Raw genomic sequence first — 20,745 nt, 5'->3', positions numbered from 1 at the left:
GACCAGAGATTCACTCCGTTGGTGGCTGTCCCTGGACAACCTGTCACAGGGGATGAGCTTCCGCAGACCAGAGTGGGTCATTGTCACGACCGACGCCAGTCTGGTGGGCTGGGGCGCGGTCTGGGGACCCCTGAAAGCTCAGGGTCTTTGGTTTCGGGAAGAATCTCTTCTCCCGATAAATATTCTGGAACTGAGAGCGATATTCAATGCTCTCAAGGCTTGGCCTCAACTAGCAAAGGCCAAATTCATACAGTTTCAATCAGACAACATGACGACTGTTGCGTACATCAACCATCAGGGGGGAACAAGGAGTTCCCTGGCGATGGAAGAAGTGACCAAAATCATTCAATGGGCGGAGACTCACTCCTGCCACTTGTCTGCAATCCACATCCCAGGAGTGGAAAATTGGGAAGCGGATTTTCTGAGTCGTCAGACATTTCATCCGGGGGAGTGGGAACTCCATCCGGAAATCTTTGCCCAAATCACTCAGTTGTGGGGCATTCCAGACATGGATCTGATGGCCTCTCGTCAGAACTTCAAGGTTCCTTGCTACGGGTCCAGATCCAGGGATCCCAAGGCGACTCTAGTAGATGCACTAGTAGCACCTTGGACCTTCAAACTAGCTTATGTATTCCCGCCGTTTCCTCTCATCCCCAGGCTGGTAGCCAGGATCAATCAGGAGAGGGCATCAGTGATCTTGATAGCTCCTGCGTGGCCACGCAGGACTTGGTATGCAGACCTGGTGAATATGTCATTGGCTCCACCATGGAAGCTACCTTTGAGACGGGACCTTCTTGTTCAAGGTCCGTTCGAACATCCGAATCTGGTCTCACTCCAACTGACTGCTTGGAGATTGAACGCTTGATCTTATCAAAGCGAGGGTTCTCAGATTCTGTCATTGATACTCTTGTTCAGGCCAGAAAGCCTGTGACTAGAAAAATCTACCACAAAATATGGAAAAAATATATCTGTTGGTGTGAATCTAAAGGATTCCCTTGGGACAAGGTAAAAATTCCTAAGATTCTATCCTTTCTTCAAGAAGGTTTGGAGAAAGGATTATCTGCAAGTTCTTTGAAGGGACAGATTTCTGCCTTGTCTGTGTTACTTCACAAAAAGCTGGCAGCTGTGCCAGATGTTCAAGCCTTTGTTCAGGCTCTGGTTAGAATCAAGCCTGTTTACAAACCTTTGACTCCTCCTTGGAGTCTCAATTTAGTTCTTTCAGTTCTTCAGGGGGTTCCGTTTGAACCCTTACATTCCGTTGATATTAAGTTATTATCTTGGAAAGTTTTGTTTTTGATTGCAATTTCTTCTGCTAGAAGAGTTTCAGAATTATCTGCTCTGCAGTGTTCTCCTCCTTATCTGGTGTTCCATGCAGATAAGGTGGTTTTGCGTACTAAACCTGGTTTTCTTCCGAAAGTTGTTTCTAACAAAAACATTAACCAGGAGATAGTCGTGCCTTCTTTGTGTCCGAATCCAGTTTCAAAGAAGGAACGTTTGTTGCACAATTTGGATGTTGTTCGCGCTCTAAAATTCTATTTAGATGCTACAAAGGATTTTAGACAAACATCTTCCTTGTTTGTTGTTTATTCTGGTAAAAGGAGAGGTCAAAAAGCAACTTCTACCTCTCTCTCTCTTTTTGGCTTAAAAGCATCATCAGATTGGCTTACGAGACTGCCGGACGGCAGCCTCCTGAAAGAATCACAGCTCATTCCACTAGGGCTGTGGCTTCCACATGGGCCTTCAAGAACAAGGCTTCTGTGGATCAGATATGTAAGGCAGCGACTTGGTCTTCACTGCACACTTTTACTAAATTTTACAAATTTGATACTTTTGCTTCTTCTGAGGCTATTTTTGGGAGAAAGGTTTTGCAAGCCGTGGTGCCTTCCATCTAGGTGACCTGATTTGCTCCCTCCCTTCATCCGTGTCCTAAAGCTTTGGTATTGGTTCCCACAAGTAAGGATGACGCCGTGGACCGGACACACCTATGTTGGAGAAAACAGAATTTATGTTTACCTGATAAATTACTTTCTCCAACGGTGTGTCCGGTCCACGGCCCGCCCTGGTTTTTTTAATCAGGTCTGATAATTTATTTTCTTTAACTACAGTCACCACGGTATCATATGATTTCTCCTATGCAAATATTCCTCCTTTACGTCGGTCGAATGACTGGGGAAGGCGGAGCCTAGGAGGGATCATGTGACCAGCTTTGCTGGGCTCTTTGCCATTTCCTGTTGGGGAGGAGAATATCCCACAAGTAAGGATGACGCCGTGGACCGGACACACCGTTGGAGAAAGTAATTTATCAGGTAAACATAAATTCTGTTTTTCACTGGGGAGTATTTGTACCTCCCACCTAATTAACTTTCTTTGCATTGTAACATAAGGTGATTTTTTTTTTTTTTTTTTTTTTAGAAGCCGCTTATCAAACCACTGCCGATTCCTTCAAGACGAATGAATATTGTAAGCCATACTGTGGAAGAAGACTTTCCTAGGGGTACCTTGCATTATTTGACTGAGTTTGTTTCTCCTCATCACTACCCACCCACTGCTCATCAATACCCATCCCTCGACCCTCCTATCCTTTGTCACATCATTCGCTCCATCCTGCTGGGTGCCCAGGAACCAGGCATCATGAACGAAGCTTACACCTTTCTAATGAAAGTACAAGAGTAGGTTAAATTCCTTTTTAACATTCTACATCTAGCAATTATACTGTAGTTTGGGAGTGATCCATATTTTTTTATTTTTTTTTTATTTAAACTTTTTCCTTCTTAATATGAGAGGCCACGGCATCATTTCTTACTGTTGGTGAAATACTGAACTTGGCCACCAGGAGGATGCAAAGACACCCCAGCCAAAGGCTTAAATACTGTCTCCCCCCCCCCCCCCACTACCCTCATCTCCCCAGTCATTCTTTGCCTTTCGTCACTGAAGGTTGGCAGAGAAGTGTCAGAAGATTTGGAGTAGTTCCTTATGAAGGGTATCTTCCCTTCGAAATGGGACTTAAGTTTTAAGTATTCTTGTCAGCCTCTCAGTAAGAGCATTGACGAATGTTAGTCTGGAGATGCAGGGAGAGTGTTTCTGCGAACCCATCTAGACTCGTATTGACAGCTCCTAAGCAATCAGAGTTGACGAGGTTCACTGCCTGCTTCCATCACTCAAGTCCATGTCAGGAGCGATGCTACAAGACGGTCAAACTTTAGAGGCTGTGTTTCTGTTCCACGGCATAGATTCCGGTAAGATTGATTCATTATATTTTTTTTTACACACATATAATGCAAGAAGACAGGGTCACAGTGTGGCTCCTTATATCTGTATGGAATCAAGGGTTAATATCTCCGGAGGGGGATTATTGAACAGGGGGGGGATTAATCACATAATTTATTTTATTATGATTATACTGCGACATGTGAGATGAGGCTCAGGCAGATGCCGGAACGTACAGGTTTTACTTTTGTTTTTGGTAGCTGCGCAGTCTAAGACTTTGCGCTTTTTTTTTTTCCCCTATAGCAGGGGGCGGTCCTGCCTTGCGCACCATGTGAACGGGTGTGGTTACACTGATTTCCTCTTTCCTGACCGTGCAGTTTACTGGAGAAGAAGCGGTTTGGCCTGGGTCATAGGAGGTGGGGAGTGCCCCAGCCATTGGGCGTTTTAAAGGTGCTGTTTTTATCTTATTTTCTATAGTCTGCTTTATAAGCGCAAGCTATGGAGAATTCTGATGTGTTAGATTTAGGTAAAGAGGGAATACTCTCAAATACCCGTTTATATTGTGAGGAGGCCACAGTATACCCACCTGCTCAATTATGTTCCACATGCCTTGATGAAGTTATAATTTCAAAGAAAGTTTATATGTTTGATACCACTGAGCTGTCCACCTCTGAGGAGTCTCTCCGTCCAGTGAGGTGCGCACCCTAAAGTCATCTCCTAATACACATGCAGCTACCTGTAGCACTCCTAATCCTCAATCTGGAGGGGCCCTTTTACCGCCAGACTTTGCTGAGCAGTTACAAACGGCAGTGTCTGCGGCCTTTAGTGCTTTTCCTCGCCTTGCTAAGTGCAAGCAAAAGGTTAAATATTGCTATCCTTCTCAGGGGTCATCTACTAGCTTATTGGATTTATCTATTACAAGATTATTTGATGATGAAGGCGCCTCTGATACTTCCGAGGGTGCCCTTTCTGGGTCGTAATCTGCTGCCTCTAGCTGCGGAGGAACCAGACTTTAGATTTAGTATTGAGCACTTGCACTTTCTATTGAATGAAGTTTTAACTACGTTAGAGATTCCAGAGCCCAAATTGCCTGAGGAACTTTTGATTCCTAAATTAGAGAAGGTCTACAAGGACAGGGTTGTACCACAAACTTTCCCGGTTCCCGTAAAGATGGCGAATATTTTTAAGAATGAATGGGAAAGAATTAGTTCTTTTTCTCCTTCTTTTAAAAAATTGTTCCTGGTCCCGGACTCTCAATTGGAGTTGTGGGGTTCCATCCCTAAGGTGGATGGCGCTATCTCCACGCTTGCTAAACTCACTAGTATCCCACTTGAGGATAGTTCGTTTTTAAAGAGCCCATAGATAAGAAGATAGAAACTCTGTTAAGAAAGATGTTTCAACATACAGGATATTGCTGGAGCGGCTACTTACTGGTGTGACTAAGTTGATCAAGGTGGAGAGTCCCCTCGACTTGATTCGGGAAAGAATTAAGGCCTTAAGGGTTGCTAATTCTTTTATTTGTGATGCTTATATGCAAATTATTCGCCTGAATGCTAAGGCCTCAGGTTTTTCTAGTTCAAGCCCGTAGGGCACTCTGACTGAAGTCCTGGTCTGCGAACATGACTTCTAAGTCCAGACTTCTTTCCCTCCCCTTTAAGGGAAAGGTTTTATTTGGTCCAGGCCTGGACTCTATTATCTCCACGGTTACTGGAGGCAAGGGTGCCGCAGGATAAGAACAAGCCTCAGGGACAAGGTCCTAACTTTTTTTTTTTTTTTTTTTCTCTGATAAATCCCAATGTCAGCAGCCCTCGGCAAAGCCAGAGCAATCCAAGGTATTAAAAAAATCCAAGCAGAGCAAGAAGCCCGCCGAGACAAAGACTGCATGAAGGGGTGGCCCCTGATCCGGTTCTGAATCACATAGGGGGCAGACTGTCGCTCTTTTCGAATGCTTGGTTTGGGGACGTGCAAGACCCGTGGGTCCTGGAGGTCATCGCTCAGGGATACCAGATGGGTTTCAAGTCCCATCCACCCAGAGGCAGATTTGTCCTATCAAACCTGTCTTCCAGACCAGAAAAGAGAGAAGCCTTTCTGGGGTGTGTGAGGGACCTCTCCTCCCTCATTGTCCTAGTACCCCTAACAGAAAGGTTTGGAATACTATTCAAACCTTTTTTTGGTCCCAAAGGAGGGAACTTTCCGCCCGATTCTGGACCTAAAGTGCTTAAACAAATTTCCATCTGTCCCCTCGTTCAAGATGAAGACGATAAGGTCCATTCCTCCTTTAGTTCAGGAAGACAGTTCATGACCACTATAGACTTGAAGGATGCTTGCCTTCACGTTCAAATTCCTAAAGGTTTGTGTTCCTGGACCAGCACTTCCAGTTTATTGCACTTCAGTTTGGTCTAGAGTGTTTACAAAGGTTCTAGGGGCTCTGCTTTCAGTAGCTCCATACTTGGACAATATTCTGGTTCAAGCACCATCTTGTCGTCTGGCAGAAGACCATTCAAAATCTCTTCTGTTTCTTCTTCAATCTCATGGTTGGAAGATGAACTTAGAAAATAATTCTTATTCCCAGTACCAGGGTGGAATTCATGGGTACGATAATGGACTCTTACAGACCGTAGACGTTACAAGCTAACTTCTGCTTGTCTTGCCCTCCAGACCTTAAGGACCTCTGTGGCTCGGTGTATGGAGGTGATTGGTCTCATGGTGTCCAGCATGGACATCGTTCCTTTTGCCAGATTCCATCTCAGACCACTACAGTTGTGCATGCTGAGACAGTGAAACGGCGATCATTCAAATCTGTCAACAGATTTCTCGGGACAACCGGTCGAGAGAATCGATCTCCTGATGGCACTGTCCAGATCACTTGTCCCAAGGGACATCCTCCTTGCGACCATCCTGGGAAGATTGTGACTACGGACACAAGTCTAGGATTGGGAGCTGTTTGGGGTGCCAGGAAGGCACAGGGCCGGTAGACTCGAGAGAAATTCCTCCTCCCAATCAACATTCTTGAACTTCGGGCAATATTCAATGCTCTGAAGGCTTGGCCTCTTCTGGGTTCGTCCCAGTTTATCAGATTCCAATCAGACAACATAACCTTGGTTGCTTACATCAGCTATCAGGGGGGAACGAGAGGCTCCCTAACAATGACGGAAGTATCTTGGATTCTGGCGTGGGCAGAGGCCCACAACTGCTCGCTGTCAGCGATCCACATTCCAGGTGTGGACAACTGAGAGGCGGACTTACTCAGCAGACAATCCTTTCAACCGGGGGAATGGTGTCTCTCTATCCTGAAGTGTTTGTGGAGATTTGCAACAAATGGGGGATGCCGTAGATCTAATGGCGTCCCGTCTCAATTCCAAGCTACCCAGATATGGGTCGCGGTCCAGGGATCCACCAATCAGCAAGGACAACCCAGGTTGTTCACCAAAAATGGGCCGGCATCTAAACTTACATTCTTGCATTTCAAATAAAGATACCAAGAGAATGAAGACAATTTGATAATAGGAGTAAATTAGAAAGTTGCTTAAAATTTCATGCTCTATCTGAATCACGAAAGAAAATGTTTGGGTACAGTGTCCCTTTAAGTCAGCGGGTCTTAGACCTCCTCAGAGGATTACGGCTCACTCCACTAGAGCGGTGGCTTCCTCTTGGGCCTTTAAGAACGAGGCCTCTATGGATCAGATTTGTATGGTGGCTACCTGGTCCTCATTACATAATTTTTCAAAATTCTACTAGTTTGACGTTTTTGCATCGGCCGAGGCAGCTTTTGGGAGATAAAGGTTTTGCAGACTATCGAACCCTCAGATTAGGGTCCGCTTCTTAATTTTTTTAAAAAAATTTTTAACCCCTCCCGTTTATCGTTCAGTGTCCTCTAGAGCTTGGGTATAGTTTTCCCAACAGTAAGGAATGAAATTAAATGATCAGGTAAGCATAATTTATGTTTTATCGATTTAAGGTGTAAAACCTGGGTAGAAAGAAGTCTATGGGATGAGTAAAGGCTTTTGAAGAGCCCCAAACTGTACCCAGATTATTATAGGGAAATTGCTGCCAAAACTGTGTGCATTTCAGATTTTAACAGAAGCATTTATCGCTGTATACATGTATTGGCAAAATGCTTCTAGTAAAAGCTATAGCTGTTTTAAGAGTGTAATTAAAGAAACATGAAATTCAATTTTTTTTTTCTCCATTCAGACACAGCATACGATTTTAAGCAACTTTCCAATTTACTTCTATTATCTGGTTTGCTTTGTTTTCTTGGTAGCATTTGTTGAAATGTATACCTAGGTAGGTTCTGGTATTTGGGAGCTAGCTGCTGCAAATATGCCTCTTGTTATTGGTTTACTAATGTGTTCAGCTAGTTCCCAATAGTGCATTGCTGCTTCTCCAATAAAGGATACCAAAGAATGAAGCAAAATTGATATCAGAAGTAAACTGGAAAGTTGTTTTAACATGTATACTCTATAAGTATGCTCCATGCACTTGCTTAGGGAGCCTAAGGTGCTTGTATTTGGTAATGTACTACAATTTGTATCATTGCTGACCTTATGCAAACTACACTGGCTCTCTAAGCTGGTGCACTGAGAATATCTAGCTATGCTTCACATTCACTTTTGCAGAGAAAAATGCCAACGCTAAAACGGTGAACTTTTTACTGTAAGCATTTTTGCCAATATGTATATTGTAAATCTTTATATACAAAGATGTAATTAATCTGTGCCTTTCAGTTTTGATCGGAGTGGTGGTATCTGTGTATTATCATTCATGTGGTAGGTTTGAAGTTTGTACCTTTTTAGATATAATTTCCCATATTCTTGAAAATCAGGTAATTAACGGTATGGATAAGTCTTCCCAGGCTGACAACTCTCATATCTTTGTTGGTGTAGTTTAAAATGTATATATATGTGTGTATATATATGTGTGTGTGTGTGTATGTGTGTATATGTGTATATATATATATATATATATATATATATATATATATATATATATATATATATATATATATATATATATATATATATATATATATATATATATATATATATATATATATATATATATATATATACCAAATTTCATTACAATTATGGGGGGAGATAAAAAACTGAAATTAAAATCCTCCATGTCTCAAAATTAAATCAATGTAAATATTTGCATAGGAATGTAGCACATCTAGGCAAGTATCCCCGCATGCTTTTCCCCAAAAATTCTTAATATACAATGTTACCAATGCACATGAGTTCCAAAAAGAACGAAACAGGCTTGTCTAGTGAGTGATTTCTGGTTTGCTGTAATAATCCTGTTAAAAGGATTGCTGTGTCAAAACAGTATTTAGAAGCAAAAAAATGAGAATTTGCATATCTTACCCACAATTCTCTTGTGCATTGGAAACATTGTATATTAAGAATTTCTGGGGAAAAGCATGCGGGGGTACTTGCCTAGATGTGCTAATTTCCTATGCAAATATTTACATTGAGATATATATATTATATAATATTATATAATATTATATAATATTATATATTATATTCCCTTCTGCCGACAGAGCATTAACCAAGCATAGTGGTCTGCCCTCTTTGGCAAGAAAAAAACCTGGTATCCTAGGAGGGATAAATACATAATAGAGCCTTTAGTGTTATTTAATGCGCAGCCTACTATAATTCTTTTGCGCGCTGTTTCAGCAACTACTTTGGAACTTTGAACTTAACTCAGAAAATGACAAACCGCATGCAAAAGAATTATAGTAGGCTGCGCAATAAATAACCCCAAAGGCTCTGTCGTTCTCCCTCCTAGGATACCAGAGTCTAACAGATACACATACCCCCCAACTGTCCCTATTTATTTATTTTTTTGGGGGGGGGCTGTCCCGGGAAAACTGATGTCACTCTGTCCCGCATTGCCATCATCCTCAGGGTTCATGGCTTCATCGGATCAGTCAGTAGGTAGTCACTGACATCTGTTTAGGATTGGGGGAGGGGGTTTTCATTGAGTTACATGGCTGCACCCGCTTTACTTGGATCAGACATTGTCCCTGAATTCTAATTATTTTTCCAACTAGACAGAAATAAGCACCTACATAATATGTGCTTTGTGGTCTTTTTTTATTATACTGAAAAATAATGCCTAATACCTAGCTATGTAGTGTTTATCAAGCACTACACACAACTCTCCTTATTTTTCATTTAGTTCCCTCGTAGAAAGCACAGCTTTTATTCAGTGTGTCTGCAACAGGTCATTGTATCATATCCAGGAATCCTCCCAATAAGATCTTTCTGTGACTGACTCACTTTTAATGGAAAACAAAAAGATTCAGCTAGAAGCAGATAAAGACAGCTGTACCACCTATTTTACTATTCATAGAAGCCTTGCACAAAGCAAAGCATACAACACCTACTATCTGTATTAGAGAGGGCATCTTGTTGCATACAGTGATTTGACATTCCATCAGATGCCAAGTCTATTTCTCTTGTTAAGTGTGTTCAGTCCACGGGTCATCATTACTTATGGGATATATTCTCCTTCCCAACAGGAAGTTGCAAGAGGATCACCCAAGCAGAGCTGCTATATAGCTCCTCCCCTCACATGTCATATCCAGTCATTCTCTTGCAACCCTCAACAAAGGAGGTCGCGAGAGGAGTTGGAGTTTTTTACTTAAATATTCTTCAATCAAAAGTTTGTTATTTTAAATGGCACCGGAGTGTGCTGTTTTTTCTATCTCAGGCAGTATTTGGAAGAAGAAACTGCCTGCGTTTTCTATGATCTTAGCAGGCGTAACTAAGATCCACTGGCTGTTCTCGACATTCTGAGGAGTGGGGTAACTTCAGAAAATGGGAATAGCATGCGGGGTCTCCCGCAAATGAGGTATGTGCAGTACAATATTTTCTGGGAATGGAATTGACTAAGAAAACACTGCTGTTACCCGTATGATGTAAGTACAGCCTTAAATGCAGTAGTAGTGACTGGTATCAGGCTGATAAATGTATGCACAGTAGAGTTATTTTCTAGGGACTAGAATTTGACTGAAAAAATACTGTTAATACTGATATAATGTGTGAGCCTTAACTGCAGTAGAAGCGACTGGTAGCAGGCTTAGTAATAACTTTACACAGCATCTGAAATGTTGTTTTTTCAAACGTTTACTGGCATGTTAATCGTTTTGTGAGGTACTTTGGTGATAAATCTTTTTGGGCATGATTTTTTTCCACATGGCTAACGTATATTTCTGCATAGAAACCGTTATATCAGGTCTCCCACTGTTGTAAATGAGTGGGAGGGGCCTTTTTTAGCGCCTTGTTGCGCAGTTAAAATTCTAGCACAGTCTTCCTGCTTCTTCCTCTTTGATCCAGGACGTCTCCAGAGAGCTCAGGGATCTTCAAAAGTCGTTTTTGAGGGAGGTAATCTGTCACAGCAGACCTTTGACAGTGTGTTTGACTGTGATAAAAGCGTTAAATCTTAATTTGATATCCGTTTTTGCGTACTGAGGGGTTAATCATCTTTTTGCTAATGGGTGCAATCCTCTGCTAATTAATACATTTAAAGAATTGTTGACTATAACTGAATTAGTTCTTTGTTATTCAACTGTGTTTTTTTTTAAAAAAAGCGCTGCAGCGTTTTTTATATTGCTTGTAAACTTATTGAAAGTAATTTCCAAGCTTGCTAGCTTCATTGCTAGTCTGTTTAAACATGTCTGATACAGAGGAATCTGCTTGTTCATTATGTTTAAAAGCCGATGTGGAGCCCAATAGAAATATGTGTACCAATTGTATTGATATTACTTTGAATAAAAGTCAATCTGTACCGATAAAGAAATTATCACCAGACAACGAGGGGGAAGTTATGCCGTCTAACTCTCCTCACGTGTCAGTACCTTCGTCTCCCGCTCGGGAGGTACGTAAGATTGAGGCCCCAAGTACATCAAGGCCCTTACAAATCATTTTACATGATATGGCTAATGTTATGAAAGAAGTATTATACAATATGCCCGAGTTAAGAGGCAAGCGCGACAGCTCTGGGTTAAGGACAGAGCGCGCCGATGACACGAGAGCCATGCTGATACTGCGTCACAATTTGCAGAACATGAGGACGGAGAGCTTCATTCTGTGGGTGACGGTTCTGATTCGGGGAGACCGGATTCAGAAATTTCAAATTTTAAATTTAAGCTTGAGAACCTCCGCGTGTTGCTAGGGGAGGTGTTAGCGGCTCTGAATGATTGTGACACGGTGGCAATCCCAGAGAAATTATGTAGGCTGGATAAATACTATGCGGTACCGGTGTGTACTGACGTTTTTCCTATACCAAAGAGGCTTACAGAGATTATTAGCAAGGAGTGGGATAGACCCGGTGTGCCTTTTTCCCCTCCTCCGATATTTAGAAAAATGTTCCCTATAGACGCCACCACACGAGACTTATGGCAGACGGTCCCTAAGGTGGAGGGAGCAGTTTCTACTTTAGCCAAGCGTACCACTATCCCGGTGGAGGATAGCTGTGCTTTCTCAGATCCAATGGATAAAAACATTAGAGGGTTACCTTAAGAAAATGTTTGTTCAACAAGGTTTTATATTACAGCCTCTTGCATGCATTGCACCTGTCACTGCTGCAGCGGCATTCTGGTTTGAGTCTCTGGAAGAGGCAATTCGCACAGCACCATTGGATGAATCTTTGAGCAAGATTAGAACCCTTACGCTGGCTAATGCGTTTGTTTCGGATGCCGTAGTGCATTTAACCAAACTTACGGCTAAGAATTCCGGATTCGCCATAAAGGCGCGCAGAGCGCTATGGCTTAAATCCTGGTCAGCAGATGTAACTTCTAAGTCTAAACTACTAAACATTCCTTTCAAAGGGCAGACCTTATTCGGGCCCGGCTTGAAGGAAATTATTGCTGACATTACTGGAGGTAAGGGCCACACCCTTCCTCAGGACAGGGCCAAATCAAAGGCCAAACAGTCTAATTTTCGTGCCTTTCGTAATTTCAAGGCAGGAGCAGCATCAACTTCCTCAGCTCCAAAACAGGAAGGAACTACTGCTCGTTACAGACAGGGTTGGAAAGGCAACCAGTCATGGAACAAGGGCAAGCAGGCCAGAAAGCCTACTTCCGCCCCTAAGACAGCATGAAGACAGGGCCCCCTTTCCGGAGACGGATCTAGTGGGGGGCAGACTTTCTCTCTTCGCCCAGGCCTGGGCAAGAGATGTACAGGATCCCTGGACGTTGGAGATTATATCTCAGGGATACCTTCTGGATTTCAAAACTTCTCCTCCACAAGGGAGGTTTCATCTGTCAAGGTTATCAACAAACCTAGTAAAGAAAGAGGCATTTCTACAATGTTTACAAGACCTCTTAGTGATGGGAGTGATCCACCCAGTTCCGCGAACGGAACAGGGGCAAGGGTTTTATTCAAATCTGTTTGTGGTTCCCAAGAAAGAGGGAACCTTCAGACCAATCTTAGATTTAAAAATCTTAAACAAATTCCTAAGGGTTCCATCGTTCAAGATGGAAACCATTCGGACCATCCTACCCATGATCCAAGAGGGTCAGTATATGACCACAGTGGACTTAAAGGATGCCTACCTTCACATACCGATTCACAAAGATCATTATCGGTACCTAAGGTTTGCCTTTCTACACAGGCATTACCAGTTTGTAGCTCTTCCCTTCGGGTTAGCTACGGCCCTGAGAATTTTTACAAAGGTTCTGGGCTCACTTCTGGCGGTACTAAGACCACGAGGCATAGCGGTGGCTCCGTACCTAGACGACATTCTGATAAAAGCGTCAAGTTTTCAGAATGCAAAGTCTCATACAGAGATAGTTCTAGCATTTCTGAGGTCGCATGGGTGGAAAGTGAACGTGGAAAAGAGTTCTCTGTTACCACTCACAAGGGTCCCTTTTCTAGGGACTCTTATAGATTCTGTAGAGATGAAGATTTACCTGACGGAGTCCAGGTTATCAAAGATTCTCAATGCTTGCCGTGTCCTTCACTCCATTCCAAGCCCATCAGTAGCTCAGTGCATGGAAGTAATCTGCTTAATGGTCGCGGCAATGGACATAGTGCCATTTGCGCGCCTACATCTCAGACCGCTGCAACTATGCATGCTAAGTCAATGGAACGGGGATTACTCAGATCTGTCCCCTTTGCTAAATCTGGACCAGGAGACCAGAGATTCTCTTCTCTGGTGGTTGTTACGGGTTCATCTGTCCAAAGGAATGACTTTTCGCAGACCAGATTGGACGATTGTAACAACAGATGCCAGCCTACTAGGCTGGGGAGCAGTCTGGAACTCCCTGAAGGCTCAGGGATTGTGGACTCAGGAGGAGAGACTCCTCCCGATAAACATTCTAGAATTAAGAGCAATATTCAATGCTCTTCTAGCTTGGCCTCAGTTAGCAACACTGAGGTTCATCAGATTTCAGTCGGACAACATCACGACTGTGGCTTACATCAATCGTCAAGGGGGAACCAGGAGTTCCCTAGCGATGTTGGAAGTCTCGAAGATAATTCGCTGGGCAGAGTCTCACTCTTGCCACCTGTCAGCGATCTACATCCCAGGCGTGGCGAACTGGGAGGCTGATTTTCTAAGTCGCCAGACCTTTCATCCGGGGGAGTGGGAACTCCACCCGGAGGTATTTGCTCAACTGATTCGTCGTTGGGGCAAACCGGATCTGGATCTCATGGCATCTCGCCAGAACGCCAAGCTTCCTTGTTACGGATCCAGGTCCAGGGACCCGGGTGCGGTGCTGGTAGATGCACTAGCAGCCCCTTGGGTTTTCAACATAGCTTATGTGTTTCCACCTTTTCCGTTGCTACCTCGACTGATTGCCAGGATCAAACAGGAGAGAGCATCATTGATTCTGATGGCGCCTGCGTGGCCACGCAGGACCTGGTATGCAGACCTAGTGGACATGTCGTCCTGTCCACCATGGTCTCTACCCCTGAGGCAGGACCTTCTAATTCAGGGTCCTTTCAACCATCCAAACCTAATTTCTCTGAAGCTGACTGCTTGGAAATTGAACGCTTGATTCTATCAAAGCGTGGGTTTTCGGATTCGGTTATTGATACATTAATACAGGCTCGGAAACCTGTTACCAGAAAAATTTACCACAAGATATGGCGTAAATATTTATATTGGTGTGAATCCAAGAGTTACTCATGGAATAAGGTTAGGATTCCTAGGATATTGTCTTTTCTACAAGAGGGTTTAGAAAAGGGCTTATCCGCTAGTTCACTAAAGGGACAGATTTCTGCTCTGTCCATTCTTTTACACAAGCGTCTGGCAGAGAATCCAGACGTCCAGGCTTTTTGTCAGGCTTTGGCTAGGATTAAGCCTGTGTTTAAAACTGTTGCTCCTCCGTGGAGCTTAAACTTGGTTCTTCAGGGTGTTCCGTTTGAACCCCTTCATTCCATTGATATTAAGCTTTTATCTTGGAAAGTTCTGTTTTTGATGGCTATTTCCTCGGCTCGAAGAGTTTCTGAGTTATCTGCCTTACATTGTGATTCTCCTTATCTGATCTTTCATTCAGACAAGGTAGTCCTGCGTACTAAACCTGGGTTTTTACCTAAGGTTGTTTCTAACAGGAATATCAATCAAGAGATTGTTGTTCCATCGTTATGCCCTAATCCTTCTTCAAAGAAGGAACGTCTTTTGCATAATCCTAGACGTGGTCCGTGCCCTGAAGTTTTACTTACAGGCAACTAAAGATTTTCGACAAACTTCTTCTCTGTCGTTTACTCTGGACAGAGGAGAGGTCAAAAGGCTTCGGCTACCTCTCTCTTTTTGGCTTCGTAGCATAATACGCTTAGCCTATGAGACTGCTGGACAGCAGCCTCCTGAAAAAATTACAGCTCATTCCACTAGAGCTGTGGCTTCCACCTGGGCCTTTAAGAATGAGGCCTCTGAACAGATTTGCAAGGCTGCAACTTGGTCTTCACTTCATACTTTTTCCAAATTTGACACTTTTGCTTCTTCGGAGGCTGTTTTTGGGAGAAAGGTTCTACAGGCAGTGGTTCCTTCTGTTTAATGTTCCTGCCTTGTCCCTCCCATCATCCGTGTACTTTAGCTTTGGTATTGGTATCCCATAAGTAATGGATGACCCGTGGACTGAACACACTTAACAAGAGAAAACATAATTTATGCTTACCTGATAAATTTATTTCTCTTGTAGTGTGTTCAGTCCACGGCCCGCCCTGTCTTTTTGAGGCAGGTTTTAAATTTTAAATTATAACTCCAGTCACCACTGCACCCTATAGTTTCTCCTTTCTCGTCTTGTTTCGGTCGAATGACTGGATATGACATGTGAGGGGAGGAGCTATATAGCAGCTCTGCTTGGGTGATCCTCTTGCAACTTCCTGTTGGGAAGGAGAATATATCCCATAAGTAATGGATGACCCGTGGACTGAACACACTACAAGAGAAATAAATTTATCAGGTAAGCATAAATTATGTTTTTTCTTATTCTGTGCAAACTCCCACTTTGTATCTACAGATCTAGAGCCCATAAGTTCATCATTTGCTTTGACTAAATGCTGCTTGACAGTTTCTTAAAGTCCATTTTTATGTTAAAATATTCATAGTTATGGGGGGGATTTTGATATTCATACCTCCCTATGCTAGTCATGCTTATGTTTACCAATAAGGTTGTAAGGTAGTGAGAAAGAAAGTACTGTATTTCAGTTGGCTATCTGGCAAAATATTTGTCTAAAAATACACACACACACCAACATTGAAGTTTCGACAACAGTGGCAGAGACATGCAACAAGGTGACATGGCTTTGCTTTAGCTGGTCATCCAGCTAGCAGCCCTATTTTCCAATAAAAATAGTATTCAAATACAATGCTTAATATTATTTAGTGTTACAAAGATGTCAAAATACATTGTTTTGTACTTTTATAAATTTCACACATATTGTGGTTGCTAGATTTCTGTAGTCCATTAACTAATTAATTCATGAATTAATTAACCATGTCATAACATTTTGAGTATATTGGGTCCTGTTTACCATCCTTAAATCGCACTGTTACATTTTGAGATGGGTTTAAACCTCAACTGGAAAGTCAGTGCTGTCTCAGTCTGCAGGGAAAGCAGAACTGATGAGGTGAGGGCTTAGACAGTGTTCTGGACCTGGCACTTTGTAGGTGCTAGTGGAGGCTGTGCAAATATCTCATTAGCACAGAGATTAGAGTGTGTGTGTGTGTATGTGTATGTGTGTATATATATCTATCTATCTATCTATCTATTTCTCTCCAAGTAGCTCAATACATATGGATGTTGGGGTTTTTTTCCCCCCACAGAGTGAACTGCATTTATCTCAGAATTTATTTGTGCACATGCTATAAAGTGCAAGTGGCACTAATCTTTTCTAAGGTCATTGCTCATCAGACATATAATGCACACGTTCCTCCTTATGGGTTTTATAAAGTGAATGTTTGCTAGCAAATTAAATGCAATAGGCCAGTTTTATAGACATAACCATTATTTGTGGATGTCTAACTTCCTAGTATCTTCTGCTAATGCCTGTACTGTGTACTGACAAGAATTTGATACTCACCCTATGCTCTCATAGTATCAGATTAACTCTCATACAGAGACATCAGTTTTCACAGTGAGAAGCTCTGGTGGAGCTTTAATTACAAGCAGAAGCCAAGGATTTCATTACATTACTATAAACCTATAACCCCTTGTTGATGTTGCTATCTGTTATGGTATAAAATTAAAATTACTGCACAAGAAGGTGTTTGCATAAGCTTAGTCATTGCAAAGGCAGGGTGGGGGCAATGGTCGTGGTGTGGTTAGACAGTGGGCCTAGTTTGGGCAGAAGATGGGTGGGATCAGAAGTGGCAAGTAACATTTTGGCCTGGCTAGTAGCTTAGTTCTTGAAATTTTGAGCCGTGTATATGTGTGTGTGTGTGTATCTATCTGTATCGTAGATTGAGAGCTTCCATCTCCAAATCCAGGCACACAGGCTGCATGCTTTATTGTTTACTCCTTTAGGCATGAGTCTAACCTGCTGGGCATCCCTGAGACTTCACAGTTAAAGGGGGAGACTGCAGGACCCCATGTAAGGTATGATGTTCCATGCCGTCCTATTGGCGATAAAGCTTAACGCTGGAGGGAGTTAATTATGCATAGTAAAACAACTTTGCAGTTAGCTTTATTTCTCCAACATAGGTGTGTCCGGTCCACGGCGTCATCCTTACTTGTGGGATATTCTCTTCCCCAACAGGAAATGGCAAAGAGCCCAGCAAAGCTGGTCACATGATCCCTCCTAGGCTCCGCCTACCCCAGTCATTCTCTTTGCCGTTGTACAGGCAACATCTCCACGGAGATGGCTTAGAGTTTTTTAGTGTTTAACTGTAGTTTTTATTATTCAATCAAGAGTTTGTTATTTTAAAATAGTGCTGGTATGTACTATTTACTCTGAAACAGAAAAGAGATGAAGATTTCTGTTTGTAAGAGGAAAATGATTTTAGCAACCGTTACTAAAATCGATGGCTGTTCCACACAGGACTGTTGAGAGGAATTAACTTCAGTTGGGGGAACAGTGAGCAGACTTTTGCTGCTTGAGGTATGACACATTCTAACAAGACGATGTAATGCTGGAAGCTGTCATTTTCCCTATGGGATCCGGTAAGCCATTTTTATTACAGACAGTAAATAAGGGCTTCAAAAGGGCTTGTTAAGACTGTAGACATTTTCTGGGCTAAATCGATTCATATATAAACATATTTAGTCTGGGTATTTTGTAAAATAATATCGGCAGGCACTGTTTTGGACACCTTATTCTCTAGGGGCTTTCCCTAATCATAGGCAGAGCCTCATTTTCGCGCCGGTATTGCGCACTTGTTTTTGAGAAGCATGACATGCAGTCGCATGTGTGAGGAGCTCTGATACATAGAAAAGACTTTCTGAAGGCGTCATTTGGTATCGTATTCCCCTTTGGGCTTGGTTGGGTCTCAGCAAAGCAGATACCAGGGACTGTAAAGGGGTTAAAGATAAAAACGGCTCCGGTTCTGTTATTTTAAGGGTTAAAGCTTCCAAATTTGGTGTGCAATACTTTTAAGGCTTTAAGACACTGTGGTGAAATTTTGGTGAATTTTGAACAATTCCTTCATACTTTTTCGCAATTGCAGTAATAAAGTGTGTTCAGTTTAAAATTTAAAGTGACAGTAACGGTTTTATTTTAAAACGTTTTTTGTACTTTGTTATCAAGTTTATGCCTGTTTAACATGTCTGAACTACCAGATAGACTGTGTTCTGAATGTGGGGAAGCCAAGGTTCCTTCTCATTTAAATAGATGTGATTTATGTGACACAGAAAATGATGCCCAAGATGATTCCTCAAGTGAGGGGAGTAAGCATGGTACTGCATCATCCCCTCCTTCGTCTACACTAGTCTTGCCCACTCAGGAGGCCCCTAGTACATCTAGCGCGCCAATACTCCTTACTATGCAACAATTAACGGCTGTAATGGATAATTCTATCAAAAACATTTTAGCCAAAATGCCCACTTATCAGCGTAAGCGCGACTGCTCTGTTTTAGATGCTGAAGAGCATGAGGACGCTGATGATAATGGTTCTGAAATGCCCCTACACCAGTCTGAGTGGGCCAGGGAGGTTTTGTCTGAGGGCGAAATTTCAGATTCAGGGAAAATTTCTCAACAAGCTGAACCCGATGTGATTACATTTAAATTTAAGTTGGAACATCTCCGCGCTCTGCTTAAGGAGGTATTATCCACTCTGGATGATTGTGAGAATTTGATCATCCCAGAGAAACTATGTAAAATGGACAAGTTCCTAGAGGTCCCGGGGCCCCCAGAAGCTTTTCCTATACCCAAGCGGGTGGCGGACATTGTAAATAAAGAATGGGAAAGGCCCGGTATACCTTTCGTCCCTCCCCCCATATTTAAAAAATTGTTTCCTATGGTCGACCCCAGAAAGGACTTATGGCAGACAGTCCCCAAGGTCGAGGGGGCGGTTTCTACTTTAAACAAACGCACCACTATACCCATAGAAGATAGTTGTGCTTTCAAAGATCCTATGGATAAAAAATTAGAAGGTTTGCTTAAAAAGATGTTTGTTCAGCAAGGTTACCTTCTACAACCAATTTCATGCATTGTCCCTGTCACTACAGCCGCGTGTTTCTGGTTCGATGAGCTAGAAAAGGCGATCGATAGTGATTCTCCTCCTTATGAGGAGATTATGGACAGAATCCGTGCTCTCAAATTGGCTAATTCTTTCACCCTAGACGCCACTTTGCAATTGGCTAGGTTAGCGGCAAAAAATTCTGGGTTTGCTATTGTGGCGCGCAGAGCGCTTTGGTTGAAATCTTGGTCAGCGGATGCGTCTTCCAAGAACAAATTGCTTAACATTCCTTTCAAGGGGAAAACGCTGTTTGGCCCTGACTTGAAAGAGATTATCTCTGATATCACTGGGGGTAAGGGCCACGCCCTTCCTCAGGATAGGTCTTTCAAGGCCAAAAATAAACCTAATTTTCGTCCCTTTCGTAGAAACGGACCAGCCCCAAGTGCTACGTCCTCTAAGCAAGAGGGTAATACTTCTCAAGCCAAGCCAGCCTGGAGACCAATGCAAGGCTGGAACAAGGGAAAGCAGGCCAAGAAACCTGCTACCAAGACAGCATGAAATGTTGGCCCCCGATCCGGGACCGGATCTGGTGGGGGGCAGACTCTCTCTCTTCGCTCAGGCTTGGGCAAGAGATGTTCTGGATCCTTGGGCACTAGAAATAGTCTCCCAAGGTTATCTTCTGGAATTCAAGGGGCTTCCCCCAAGGGGGAGGTTCCACAGGTCTCAATTGTCTTCAGACCACATAAAGAGACAGGCATTCTTACATTGTGTAGAAGACAATGTTAAAAATGGGAGTGATTCATCCTGTTCCATTAGGAGAACAAGGGATGGGGTTCTACTCCAATCTGTTCGTAGTTCCCAAAAAAGAGGGAACGTTCAGACCAATCTTAGATCTCAAGATCCTAAACAAGTTTCTCAAGGTTCCATCGTTCAAAATGGAAACCATTCGAACAATTCTTCCTTCCATCCAGGAAGGTCAATTCATGACCACGGTGGATTTAAAGGATGCGTATCTACATATTCCTATCCACAAGGAACATCATCGGTTCCTAAGGTTCGCATTCCTGGACAAGCATTACCAGTTCGTGGCACTTCCTTTCGGATTAGCCACTGCTCCAAGGATTTTCACAAAGGTACTAGGGTCCCTTCTAGCGGTACTAAGACCAAGGGGCATTGCAGTAGTACCTTACTTGGACGACATTCTGATTCAAGCGTCGTCCCTTCCTCAAGCAAAGGCTCCCACGGACATAGTCCTGGCCTTTCTCAGATCTCACGGATGGAAAGTGAACGTAGAAAAGAGTTCTCTATCTCCGTCAACAAGGGTTCCCTTCTTGGGAACAATAATAGACTCCTTAGAAATGAGGATTTTTCTGACAGAGGCCAGAAAAACAAAACTTCTAAACTCTTGTCAAACACTTCATTCCGTTCCTCTTCCTTCCATAGCGCAGTGCATGGAAGTAATAG

At 42.8% G+C, this 20,745-nt stretch overlaps 1 protein-coding gene across 2 annotated transcripts in view; it reads left to right on the top strand.

Annotated features, from left to right (window-relative positions):
• Window positions 1-20,745, top strand: part of SIMC1 (SUMO interacting motifs containing 1) — a 245,293-nt gene that overhangs the window by 83,401 nt on the left and 141,147 nt on the right. For both annotated transcript variants that reach the window (XM_053717080.1, XM_053717079.1), the window contains one exon: window positions 2,413-2,669. In XM_053717080.1, the coding sequence (XP_053573055.1) occupies window positions 2,413-2,669 (257 nt within the window). The remainder of the gene's footprint in view (window positions 1-2,412; window positions 2,670-20,745) is intronic.

Source organism: Bombina bombina, chromosome 6, assembly GCF_027579735.1.
Source record: "Bombina bombina isolate aBomBom1 chromosome 6, aBomBom1.pri, whole genome shotgun sequence".
Taxonomy (NCBI): domain Eukaryota; kingdom Metazoa; phylum Chordata; class Amphibia; order Anura; family Bombinatoridae; genus Bombina; species Bombina bombina.
Note: the sequence above shows the minus strand (reverse complement) of the source record. Positions and strands in the feature narration are given on the sequence as shown.